We start from the raw sequence: 13,652 nt of genomic DNA on the forward strand, positions 1-13,652 counted from the left end.
AAAAACTTAAATTTTCCCACTCTATTGATTAAATAAAATCTTACTAAAATCAAAAAATCCATCTAGGTACCCATAAAATTTACGATAATAATATGTTTTTTACTTTACTTTGAATACTTGCAAAAGTAATAATATTAATATTAATACGACAATAATAATATTACTACGATTCTGTTGAAACCTTAAATAATATATATAAAGTTTGGTCTACCAGTCAACGAATTTGCTTGACTTTGTTTCAATAACAGCAGTAAACAATGGCAGTAAAAATATGTGACTAGCAAAATCTAGGTTTTCTACTAAAACTAAGAATTGTATTAACTTTCCAAAAAAAAAGACACTACATCTTAAACTCCAGATCGAAAGAAAACGTCGAAACCTTGTCCAGGCAAACAAGAGACTCGAAACACATAAAACAAGCCACTAGTTCCGCTCTCTGTAAGAAAAACTACCTCTTCAAAATTTACACCATGGACTGAACTTCAACAATCCTTATGACAGAAGAAGATAGCACTGTCCTTTTCTTTCTAACCACTTCAAAGCTGCAACTACACTATACTCTACAAGTCTAAGCTCAAGTTTCCTACGCTAAGAAACTAAAATTTTGCAGCTTTGGTAAGAACACGATTCTGAGCCACATGAAAGGGTTACATACACTCATGGCTCAGCTGTGAACGCAAACTGTGCTCCAGCGACAGCTACCTTTGGGGCTGATCTAAATTGGCTGCAACAGATGCAGTACTAGGCCCAGCATTATTTTCTGGAGGTAACGTGCCCCATTTTCCTTCTGATTCTAGTGGCTCGAGTATATAAACTCCACCATCAGTTAATCCCAATGCGAATTGAGTAGGTTCGGAAGGATGTGCCGCAATGACAAGTGGATAGACTCTTAAACTGCAAATCAATTATCAAATTGCCAGTAAGAAGAGAAGTTATAGATTAAGCCAAAATCAACACCACCTCTGACAGAAGATACTGACCTTGGATTTGCGGGCAGGTATGATGCAGGATTAATTCGACATCGCAATCGCAGTGATGTAGCAGTTAGAACACCCACACTTCCATCTTCAAAGCTCACATATATGGATTGGCTATCACAAGAATATGTAGCATGGGTGATTGGACCACTTGCTTCTCGCGGAACCCACTACATACAAGAGAAAAAATTTAATAGTGTTAATTTCAGAATCTATGCCCAATAATAAGTTGCCAGGAACCAATTACGAATTCCTGATACAGATGACTATAATATGCCACCACAATAATATGCTGATGGTGCAGTAAAATGCATCATGCCGCATGACATTGAAAAAAATAAGCGTCGTGAAAACAATTTTAAATAGTTACGACTATACACAATACCTGCTTGAGGCATTCAAGTTTAGGTGCTTCATAAATTGCTATCTGTGTTTCATGGACTGCTATCAGATGGGTCTGATCCTGGTGAAATTGCACACGGGTATCAGCAAGGGGAGCTGCAGCCCGACCTGCTGGAATTTGCAATTGTCTACTTGTTTGTTTTTCCCATCCATCTGTGCTCCAAACACATAGCTGTACAAACAAATAGCTATAATTGGCTGAACAAAAAACAACTTGTGTTCTAATAATGTATCTGGTTTGCCTGTAGCATTCTAGAAGCCCATATGTTATTACTGATTTGGAACAAAGCTATTCCTAGTGACCACATATTCAGCAGTTTGGAACAAAAGCATGACCAAGAGGACATACATCATTCAATAGTAAAAACCCCAATCCTTAGGGCCAAATGTTCAGTAGATGCAAAATGTGAAATAAACTTATGTCAATAAATCCTTAGAAGTGTCAATGTAAACATAACAAATAATATATATTCACAAATTATATATGCAGTCTGAAGGGAGCTTAGAAGTATAAAACAAATTTACATGTGAATATCAATCTCTCCCTTTTAATGAAGCCAGCTACTGTAGAATGTAACCATGTAGAAAGCATGAAGTAATTTATGTAAATTGATACTTGATCATTTATCCCTTGTTTTAATTTACTACCAGTCGCAATAATTTAAGGTACAATATAAAACAGAGAAGACGAGGGCCTCCAATCTTACCTGAGAATCAGCACCTGAAGATATGAGCACATTAAGAACATTTGAAAAAGCAAGACCTGTGATTCTTTTATGATGTCCTTTTAGTTTTGTTTTGACCTGCAAAAAGAGAATGCCATAAATGAGCACGCTGACTTACAGCTTGCGGTTAATCCCGCTGTAAACCAAGCTATTATTGCGAAAATTGGTGAATATATGCCACACATTTAATCTATCAAACAACGTTTCGTCTAAGGGACAACCTCATCGACTCGGACATTGTATATTTGGATAGAAGAGTCCTCCATGCCTATTGCAATAATATTGTTGTCTTGTGGGTGAAATGCTAGAAAAGACGCTGCTGGTGGAGGCGGCATGAACGTTGTCATAGTCTGCATTTACCACGACAAAAAAAATACAGATTTTGAGAAATGTAGTTTGATGCAATATTATTCAAGGTAACATAGAAATTCCTAATGCCAAATCCCTTTAACTAAAAGTAAAAATCTAGAGTTTAACTAGCTTTGAGATATAAAACTAAAATTAGATGGCCACAAATATGATAAAGAAACATCAGATACCCTACCTTAGCCTGTCGGTGAATCAGAGTTGATTTGATGTCAACAAACTTAAAAACTATTAAAATATCAGTGAAAGGAGATTTATATTTTACGGTCGTTGTTTCATAACTCTTTGGATAAAATTTGCCTTAGTAACATGCATCGCTAGTATCTAAAGAACATCATAAAAGTAAAGCATCAGTATAGTTTGAAAGAGAAACAAAGAAGATACCTTAAATGTCATCATATTGAATAGAGAGATTTTCCCTCCAGAAGCTGACATGACATAAGAATCATTCTTAGACAATGCAAAGCACGGAACTGCATCCTCAGGATTTCTGTCACTGATGTCATTCGTCATTAAAATTCCACTGGTTGGCTGCCACAGTTGAGGTGCAATACTAGCAGTTGCCTGCAAACAAAATAGTGAATTGAATAAGCTCACAGATATCAATCTCTTTTAAGTTTTGGTCCTAATCACGCAATACCTTTCCAGAAGTATTTCGTTCATTTCTTTGCCACTTCCAGAGCTTGTGGACAGCATTTGCTGCTAGTGCCAATATAGCTACCCCTGAGTTTGTATATATCAACCTTGAAACCTATACAAATGTAAAGGCAGTCAAACAGTTACAACGGATAATTATTGAAATTTTAAAACAGGTTCACAGTCAACACTTTGTATAATTATATATAAAAAAAAAATCAGTAAACTATGCCTACACACAGATCAGTCATCAATTTACATGTCCATCTTCGAAAGATTTTCTAAAGCATGCAGGGGCTTATATCTCTGGGGCAGACAGAACAGAACCGACATAGATGTAGAAGAAGCTATTGGCTAGTAATAGAAGCTGACAACTTTGGGGTGTGTTCCAACTGATGTTCATTAAGACTAAAAATTTACAAAAGGCCAGCAATAATATGAGCCTCTTCTCCTCTGGGCATGAAGGCATCAGTGCAATTATCACGTCAACATGCATTAAAATACTGATTGTTAAAAGCACCCATTGTATTACCATACAAATAATGAAACGAACTGATGATTCATAAATTTAGAAGGCCCAAATTCGCAAAGTCGTGATACTGAACATCACAATATGTGATATCTACACACACATGCAAACACAAATCTAACTAACTAACTGATGCCCTGTTTGAAAATGGAAGAAGTATGAAGACTGAAGGTACCAAGTTTAAGCTCAAGTGCAAACACAAGATGATAATATGGATATAAATTAGTGTAATAAACAAAAATAGCCTGCGGAAAATTAATTACAGTACTCTGATAGCAAGTGTTTGCAAAAAACAAACTTTTGGTGAACACAACCAAGAAATTACTGGGGGGGTGCAATGCAAAAGAGTTTAGCAAAAGGCATAATTTTTCTAAAGAGAAAACTGGGCCTAAGGGTTCCCTCGGGGAATTCTCCTGAGTTTATTAGAACATGCGGTGTAAAATATTGACGGCAGTTTTGTAAATATAACATCCGGCCCCTGCATTTACAAAAATACCCTTAACTTACAATTAACATTCTTTTACCCTCAGGGTGTTACCTGAGGGACCCCCTCAGGCCCAGCAACCACTTTTATAAATTTAAAAACTCATCCAAAATGATACAATGTAAATGTTGTGAATTTGGTTATCTGAATTCACAGCCATGATCATATCAGGTAAAAACAAGGCTAAATACAAAATAACATCCAGCCCCTGCATTTACAAAAATACCCCTAACTTACAATTAACATTCTTTTACCCTCAGGGTGTTTACCTGAGGGACCCCCTCAGGCCCAGCAACCACTTCTATAAATTTAAGAACTCATTCAAAATGATCACAAAATAAATGTTGTGAATTTGGTTATCTGAATTCACAGCCATGATCATATTCAGGTAAAAACAAAGCTAATATGATGCTACTGCAGTCTGCAATTTCCCTAGTCATCCATATAGGTAAGGATTGTTTTATCCAGAATGCTTTTCAAAAAAAACTAAGAATCAAATTCTCATTCAGTAACTTTACTTCTGCAATTGTTTTGCACTCTGCCCTCCATGCTGATATGTTATCAGGTAGCTAATTTTGTATTCAACAATTAACAACCAAGTGTTAAGCATTTAAAACACCAACCAGGAGACAAATTCGCATATACAAACTTTACTTTGGCAATTGTTGTGAACTCATACCCTCATTGCTGATATGTTATCAGGTAGCCTCAGAGAACGACATTGTGATGGTTCATTGATTTCAATCAGTTTCCAAGCTCTAGATTTATCGATAGATTCGTCTGTTATTCTGGGTTTCACATCTGGCAAATTGCGATTGTCACCATTCTGCCATCATATTTGGAAAAGATTATTAGTTGTGAGGTCTACGAATCATAATATGTGTGGTACATACAAGAGTTACAAGCTGATACACTAGCAAAACACAGAGCCTGTGAATATTAATTAATATAAATGAATTTCAAGTAATAAATGACACATGTAAAATCAAAAAAGAAAATCTTAAAATTGAATTGGACATGTAGAGAATGTTAGAATATGATTACTTCATGCATATATTTTAACATGAATTAACATGTATATAATATTATAAGTAATCATGAAAAATTAAATTAAATATTACGATCGAACATTTTTAGTTAAAAATCCCAAGTTTTTAGCATTGTAATCAGTCCAAGAAACTGAATAATCTATATTATTGTTATCAATTTTAACCCAGACCATTTACCAACCGACCAACTGACAATATGTTTAATATTTCAGCTTTAATTATAGTGTAGATATATACCCCTTAGGCCCTAACCAACAAGGAGAGTTCATCTATGAAATTAAAAGGCTCTTTTTAAAGGAAAACTTCATAGTTTGAAATTTTGGATTTACAAATAAATGCCAACAGAAAATTTGCTCCATTAAACCATAATACTTGAACTGAGATGTTGCAAAGAAAGTAATCTAGGTGCTCCACAAATAATATCATTCTCAGTATGCAGACAGAAGGTACTCACTAGTGCAACCATGGATGCCATTGGTGCAACCCGGTCTACAAGATTCGCTGCAACAGTTGCATTAGAAGCACCAAATGTGCCCATAGAAGGGGGCTGCGCATGTGTGAAATATATCTTTAGTTCAAAGGAAAATCAACCTTCAATTTCCGACAAAATATATAATAATGGAAGAAAGAGAGACCCAGAGAAAGCATGATTTGTATGACGACTTAAGTAAAAAAAATTGCCATTTACCTTCACCATGGCTCCTGCGCCGATCTTAGGAGAATCAAACGAACGACTTTCAACTGTTCGCAGTAGCCTTATACCATCTGTATTTGCTAGAATTTTTATGCCATTATCATTTGTAGAAACGGCTAGCAATATTCCTTCCTTATTGAATCGGACACAGGGAGAAGCCTGAAGAGATATAAACAACCAGAATAATTACTGGAAAAGGAACCGGAAGAAAAAGAAAAGTTTAGTCAACTGCCCTGACAACAAAAGCCTTACTTGTAAACCACCCTCTGCATCAGTGGTTGTCAATAGGTTAACACTGTCCATATCCCAGAATTTTACCATATTCTCATCGCCAGCAGCCAAAAAACGATTTTTGGTAGTATCAAACTGGACAACCCCCACAGATCGCTTCCCAAGCCCAATATATGTGCGTTTTACAGCTCCTTCGCTTTCGTTCCATTCTACTATGTAGGAATCACCTTCTTTATTTGTCCCACATGAGAACAGCCTGTGAGGAGCTCATTGTGTTAAAGAAATCCTTCGGCTAATTATGATAAATTAATATTGTAGCTCAATTTAAGTGAACATTTAACTACAGCATGCTTAGGATGTCCGACTTGAGTACTTCCCTCTCTTCAAAACATATAAGAAATAACAACATGTTTTGTAACTTTGTATACTAGTATATTTATTTCAATTATTTGATAAATAAGTCTGCATTTATACAAAAAAAGAAATTCTTTCGACACCTCTATTCTAACAAAGCAAAAATGTTATAATATTACTTTTCAGTAACATGTCCGACTGAATGGCATTAAGGTGTAAGAATGTTATAAACTTCTGAGATATGACCATAAATTGCTAATAATGAGGTAAACAAACATCTTAAAGTCTGAAAACCATGACTTGATTCAAATATTAGTTCCCAATAATATATAATCATGTAAACTGTATAATATAACTGTCGGACCTTGTTCCATCAGCACTGTAAGCCAAAGCAGTGGATGAATGACCTGGTGCATCGTAATCAACTCTTGAACCCACATTGTCATACAACCATGCTTTTATCTTTCCATCAGTCGCAGTTGAAAATATAAACTGTAAAATGTGAAGAGAGATCAAGTACATTTGTAGACTTTCTACCAATCATGCAAACATCATGAAATCTTTATACACTACTACGATTACAAGGTTACTTCACAATACATATTGAAGATGAGAATAACAGCATTCAACATTTAACAAAACTATGTTTTAATGAACTCCTCGAAAAAAATAAAGTATTTATACCTGAATGTTTTCCTTGTAATGTGGGCAGACAGAGTATACTGCAGCTTCATGACCCTCAAAGGCATATTGTTTGGCCCCTGTGTTGGCATCCCACACCTGTAGGAAATTTCAACATATTAGACAAAACCTCACAATATCCATGTGCTGAAAAAGTACCAGGATGATGATCATAAACCTTAATCAGTCTGTCTTCCCCACAAGTAACGATGCAGAGTTGTTTATTTGGAAAACAGAAAGCAATATCATTTACACTGCCAACATGAGCCTCAATCTGGAAAGCGAATAAATTCAGATCTGTCAGATTAGTACAACAATATTATTAGTCGTACAAGTTTCTGAGCGAAGACAAACCTCTAACTTATCTTGCAGGTTGTCACCACCATGGTAAGCGTACAAATGGATAATGTGCTTGGAGTATGCAACACCTGAAGTGATTTAAATATAAATAAGCAATTAGAGGCACAATTTCTATTTGTATATTCTCAAGCGCAGAAAACTATGAATTTTCCTATTCAATCGTGACAGACATAAGATTGACGTAATAATTTTTTTTTGAAATATTATAGTAACATACCAAAAAGTGTGCCATCAGGACTCCAGATGACACGATTAACTGATGCAGTATAGTCATTTGCTAGAGATGCCTGAAACATTTATACCAACCCTTGTGAGCACAAACAACATACTTTCATATGGAGGTTAAGAGGGACTATCACATTTGGTATTATCAAGATATTATATAATTTGAACCAACCTGCAATGGCATCGAACATGACTTGAGTTCCCAAACCTTGAAATTTCTTTGAGCAAGCTTTTCACGAGTTCCTAATTCCCACAATATGACATCTCCAGTGGCAGTTCCAACTATTAACATATATCAATAGATGCAGCCAGAGTAAATGAAAGATAACTAAAAAATATCCATTATATCTACTGCAGGGTAATGCAAATACTAAAAACATATCTTGTGAGCCAGTATGAACTAACCAAGAAGTAAAATTTGCTGCAACGGATGGAAATCCATACTCTTAACTGCTGAACCCTGACTCAGAGTCATAACAACGGCCTTGGGCAAATCATCAGTTGAGAATGAGCTCTGACCATGATTCTGACTCGTGTATCCGACAGGTAATATATTGACAGGCAGGTTGTTAACCTGCTAAATAATCATGTGTGTATCAAGGTATGCTCAGATTGTATGGAACGAATTTGTTGAAAGGCATTGAATAAATAAATATATCGGAACTATGAAAATAAAGTTCTTCAATCAGCTAGGATGTATAAATGCATAGTGTAAGTTGTTGCAACAATTATATGTTTGAATAGAAAACATTACAGAATGTCTGAGATTTTTTATCTAGTGAACTTGTTCTTAATTTTGCATAATGAACTTAATCCCAGTCCACATCCACAATAACTTGATCAACATATTACGGAATCATATAACTGGCAGCAGGAGGAGAAAAAATTATAGACAAATACATACATTAAAAAGGCACGGGCAATAAAGAGGAAAAAGTACTAATGTTTTAGAATACAAATATATATATATATATATATATATATATATATATATATATATATATTATGAGTTAAGTTATATGGAGTACATAAAAACATTGGAGTATTGGAGTACAAATCATAATTTTTTTAGTTTGATCCTATATAATATCTTTGATTATCCAAATTTTGATATAATCTATCATTTATAAGTTATCTTGCACATAATTGTCTATTAATCATTAATATTTTTCAACTTTAACAAGTATTAAGATTATTATTCTGCTTATTAGTTATATTGCAGAACATAGAGTCCTATGATTTATAAAAGTAATTATTCTACCATTTGATCACGATATTTATGTTGCAGAACATAATGTGCAGGTTGTCAAATATTTACAAATATTATTGGACAAAAAAAATTAAAATTTAGATGACTAGATTACATTTTATCAAACTTTGTACTCCAATACTCCAATTTTTTTTGTACTCCATAGAACTTAACTAATTATATATATATATATATATATATATATATATATATATATATATATATATATATATATACAGCCAACAAAGTTTAGATGTAACATTTGACAAAGAATACTAAAAGTTAGGGATAGTACTTGTACATCGTCTGATAATCCAAAAGGTCTTGATCTCTTCAATACATGTTCAGAATCTGCCGTCTGGTAGTCAATGGCTGCACTATTGCTAGGAGGAGTCCTTGGCCGCTTCAACAAAGCTGCTGCAGGAGTAACATTTTTACAAAATGAAATTAGATTACAAAGAAAATATTATCAATTTCAAGAAAATAAATAAAATCTACCAGGAAAATAGCTCTTAAACATTCTATTTTTCATCCCAAAAACTTTACTAATGTGATGCTAAGGTACTACAAGTACACCAGTTCACACTCAGTTATTAAAAGCAGTATAGCTAAATACCTGCATTATTTGATGAATTGAAACCAATGGGACCAGCTGAAGCAGATGCATGGGCTACTGGGGCTGGATTGGACATCCAGCCAGTGAGAGATGTCGGCAAGGGACCTTGAGCTGGCTGAAATGGCTTAAGTACCAAGAAAACAAAATTCAACATTTGATGGTTCTGAGATCAAGATGTCACAACACAAGAAAAAATTCATATCATTTAATATGCCTTACACCATGAGCACCCAAAGGTGGAAATCCTGCTGGTTTTGGTAGCCCGCCCATTAGAGCATTTGTCACAGGAGATGGAGCCCTTGCACCATTTGGCTGTGATTGTCCACAGGAATGGTCAATAAATAGGGTCTTGATGTCAGGATTAGGCTTTGGATTTTTACAAAGCTGATGCTGCCAATTTAAACTGCAACGAAACACAGAATAATGTAAAAATGGCATTAGTTTCTGAAGATACTGGTTCTAAAATTTTAAGTAAAAAAACATACCTCTGGTTTATTAGTGTCCTCAATCTAGAATTTCTTAAAGTTGGGAAGTTTAATTTATCACGAAATAGGGGGTTTGCTTCAATTAACTTTTTGAGTTCCGCAAGCATCACACCCCTTGCAGACTTAGTATCCCCATATTTTGATAGCTGCTCATTATCTCTGCATATTTGTGAGGAAAAAAATTGACATAATAAATAACAAGCACCCAGGTAAATTCATTGATAAAATTAAAAAGATACTTAAATTCAGCATAATTTCCCCACCTGAAATTCTCTAAAGTTAATAGCTGTGTTATTTCCTTAAATAGATCTTCATTAAATGCTGAAAACACTTTCAAGTCCTTCACTAATATGTCCACAGCTTTGGCACGATCCTTTCTACAATTTTAGGATGAACAATACCAGACATAAAATTGTTATTGGGACGAAATCACATGATAAATTACTTACTTCTAAAATTAAATAAATAAAATGCAAACACATTCAAATACTTTAGGTGGCAACATACTTATCTAGGGCTTCTAGGTATTTCTGCTTTCGAATCTCAAAGAAGATTTTCATCGAATATCTATTATCATCAACCTTAGTAAATCCAGATAAATATTTTTCTACTTCATCCCATTCCCCGTTTGTCACCATTTCCTCGAAATGCCGCATATTGAAGTAGAATCCTGATTCTTGCTCCAATCTTCACAAATAATTAAACAAAATTAGGCATGAACGAAGTTAAAAAATAAGAAATTGAACCAATCAACAGCGAGATAATTGGCTAAACAAATCCGAAATCTATGTCAAGATCCTCCAAATCTAGCTAATCACACCTTCCATGATTAATAATTAATTAATCTAAGAAACAAGAAGCATAATCTAAAGACACCACAACATAAAAATACATAAACACAAATTATATAAACATCCATATAAAAATTAATCAATCCTTACTTGTGCACGGCATCTTTGAATTTTTCTTCATCGAGAAATTGAAGTATGAGGAACACGAGTTCTCGACTCAACGACGACATTTGGCAGCTGGAAATAAGAAGATCTAAACAATCAGAGATCCGATAAACACATGAGTTACACAAATCTCCATCAACAATCCCTAATTAAACACATAACCTCTCCTCAATTCCATTCTATACCAACAACACACAAAATTCAATCACATACAAACATAATTAACACATATATACACAAATACACAAATTATCAAACAAACAGATCAATTTAAATATTATAATTGAAGCACGTACCTTTGTCAGATGCTTTGTGTGTGTTTAAGCCAGATCGATAGGGTTTTGGTACTTTTCTCTCTGGAGAGAGAGAGAGAGAGAGGGGCACACAGAGGAGGAGGAGTGTGTTTGTTGTTTCTCTCTCCACTTCTTGTTCTTCTACGGATTGTGAAGAGGAGAGAGAGAGGCAGAAGTAGGAGCAGACAAAATAATTACTGGTAGTATACATACATACGAGAGCGAGAGGCTTACGAAAAAACGAGTTAATGTTGATTATAAGCTACTGTACGTATAATATGATAAGTTGAGTAGCTTATTGATAATATCTCAAGCTTATAAAGTTATAAGCAGTTCGGATTTTCACGAATTTATATCCGGCAAGATTTGCGGGGTTTTCGACGAGAAGTTATGGTCTAACTGCGGGGAGATGTTAAGATGTGGGCAGCTGTAGGATGAGTTACCATGGTATGCCATCAAAGGGTTCTTTTCTTACTAAAATCTACGGTCTGCATAATTTTGAATAAGGATTAAATTTGAGATACATGCTTCCAAATAATATTTTTCTTTTCCTGTCACCAATGCTTTCAAGTATTTAAATAAATAAAAAGATGTTTTGTTAAATGTTGACAGAGCAGAAGGATGTCTTAATGTGAATATAGGAGGATGGTTACATAATTTATGAGATTAGATTAAAAGCATATAAGTTTTTATCAAACATGTATGTGTTGAGTTTTTTAGTTAAAAAATATAAAAAGATAATAATTTTAGTTAAAAAAGATTATTGATTATATAAATAGGCTCGAAATTCGGTTGAAAATACCGACCGACCAAATTTCAAAGTTTGGTCTTTAATACTACTAGATTATAGCCCGTGCAAGGCACGGGAGCTTTTTAATTATTTATAAACTTTTTAAATATATTGTAAATGGTGTGATTATTCAATTTATAAATAATAAATTAAAATTTTCAATTAAATAAAATTTAAAATTATGATTTATTTGTAAGTCAGAACTATTGTAAAAATATATAGGTTCTACTTTTCAAACTTGTTTCTGTAATAAAAAAAAACTGGTCACACATGTTGGATCATCCGACGGTGGCGATCCAGTATAAAATACATCGTCACAGTCATTAATGGCTTCAAATAAACTATTGTAATCAAGCCATTCTTTTTCTCTTATTTATCATGCCAAAGTATTAAATTTTTTCTATCAAATTTTAATATGTATTGAGTAGAATATTTAACGTCAACTTCCATTAGATTATATTTATAAATGTATTTTATATTAGAATTATTATAATATAAATTTGGCTTACTAATTTTAAAATATATTAGATAAAAATAATTTTGTGACAGTGCGATTTATATGATTCTACAATTAAAACTGGTAGGAAATATTTATTTTGGATTAAAATATCCGGCTTATTAATTTTAAAATATATTAGATAAAAATAATTTTGTGTCGGTGCGATTTATATGATTCTACGATTAAAGCTGGTAGGAAATATTTATTTTGGATTAAAAAAATCATAAACATATGAAAGACAGAATTTGTTTTAGATTCAGAATAGAAATTATAAACATGTAAGTAGATATCAATTGCCTTATAGAATTAGAAGTTAATTTTGTTCTAATATAACGGTGCTTATTTGTTCAATATACGATCCAACGGATGATAAGCTTTTGGACCATGTGACCATGCGATGAAATTATCTCCCTTACGCTTATTATATATAAGTATATAATTAGATAAAAATAATATTGTGACGGCGCGATATATATGATTCTACAAATAAAATTGGTAGAAAATATTTATTTTCGATAAAAAACATCATAAACACGTAATATACAGAATTTGTTTTGGATTCAGAAAAGGAATTATAAACATGCAAGTAGATATCAGTTATCTTATGGAACGGGAGTTAATTTTGTTTTAATCTAATAGTGCCTTATCTGTTCAATATACGATCCGATGGATAAAAATAATTTTGTGACGGTGCGATTTATACTATTCTACAATTAAAATTTGTAGGAAATATTTATTTTGAATTAAAAAAAAACCAAAAACACATGAAAAACAGAAATTGTTTTGAATTCAGAAAAGGAATTATAAACATGCAAGTAGATGTTTGTTTCCTTATTGAACAGAATTTAATTTTGTTTAAATCTAACGGTGATTATCCGTTCAATATACGATCCAACGGATGATAAGCTTTTAGACCATAGAACCATGCGACCAAATTATCTCTCTTACGCTTATTATATATAAGTATATAAGTATATAATAGGATATTTATCTAATTATTATATATAGCATATTTAGAATTCTTAAAGTAAAATTATAATAGTGAAACCTT

General features: G+C 33.3%; 1 protein-coding gene across 11 annotated transcripts; it reads right to left on the bottom strand.

The window, feature by feature from the left end:
* Positions 1-274: 274 nt before the first annotated feature.
* Positions 275-11,538, bottom strand: LOC108214379 (topless-related protein 4). 11 transcript variants are annotated; one of them, XM_064089126.1, is made up of 26 exons: positions 11,316-11,538; positions 11,005-11,107; positions 10,571-10,750; positions 10,327-10,440; positions 10,064-10,222; positions 9,798-9,981; positions 9,579-9,702; positions 9,264-9,376; positions 8,119-8,287; positions 7,886-7,995; positions 7,706-7,775; positions 7,483-7,556; positions 7,307-7,402; positions 7,132-7,227; positions 6,812-6,939; positions 6,115-6,349; positions 5,857-6,021; positions 5,623-5,715; positions 4,799-4,945; positions 3,111-3,221; positions 2,855-3,034; positions 2,326-2,454; positions 2,087-2,182; positions 1,363-1,551; positions 981-1,147; positions 275-894 (listed from the first exon to the last, which is right to left on the bottom strand). In XM_064089126.1, exons 1-26 carry the CDS (start codon positions 11,521-11,523, stop codon positions 699-701), a joined length of 3,636 nt encoding a protein of 1,211 aa, XP_063945196.1. In that variant the 5' UTR covers positions 11,524-11,538; the 3' UTR covers positions 275-698. The 11 variants fall into 11 exon arrangements, with proteins under 11 accessions (XP_063945196.1, XP_063945195.1, XP_063945193.1 ...); XM_064089125.1 differs by having other exon boundaries at positions 8,119-8,290; XM_064089123.1 differs by having other exon boundaries at positions 9,258-9,376.
* Between the last annotated feature and the right edge of the window lie 2,114 nt (positions 11,539-13,652).

Source organism: Daucus carota, chromosome 3 (genome assembly GCF_001625215.2).
Source record: "Daucus carota subsp. sativus chromosome 3, DH1 v3.0, whole genome shotgun sequence".
NCBI classification, from domain to species: domain Eukaryota; kingdom Viridiplantae; phylum Streptophyta; class Magnoliopsida; order Apiales; family Apiaceae; genus Daucus; species Daucus carota.

Bases quoted from the DNA above. Each gene is read 5' to 3' on its own strand.
- LOC108214379 (XM_064089119.1), bottom strand. From the start codon at position 11,523: ATGTATACTACCAGTAATTATTTTGTCTGCTCCTACTTCTGCCTCTCT. The intron at 10,441-10,570 runs GTATGTTGCCAC...CTAAAATTGTAG, and splicing joins TACCTAGAAGCCCTAGATAA to AAAGGATCGTGCCAAAGCTG. The intron at 5,716-5,856 runs GTAAATGGCAAT...ACACATGCGCAG, and splicing joins GCGCAGGAGCCATGGTGAAG to CCCCCTTCTATGGGCACATT.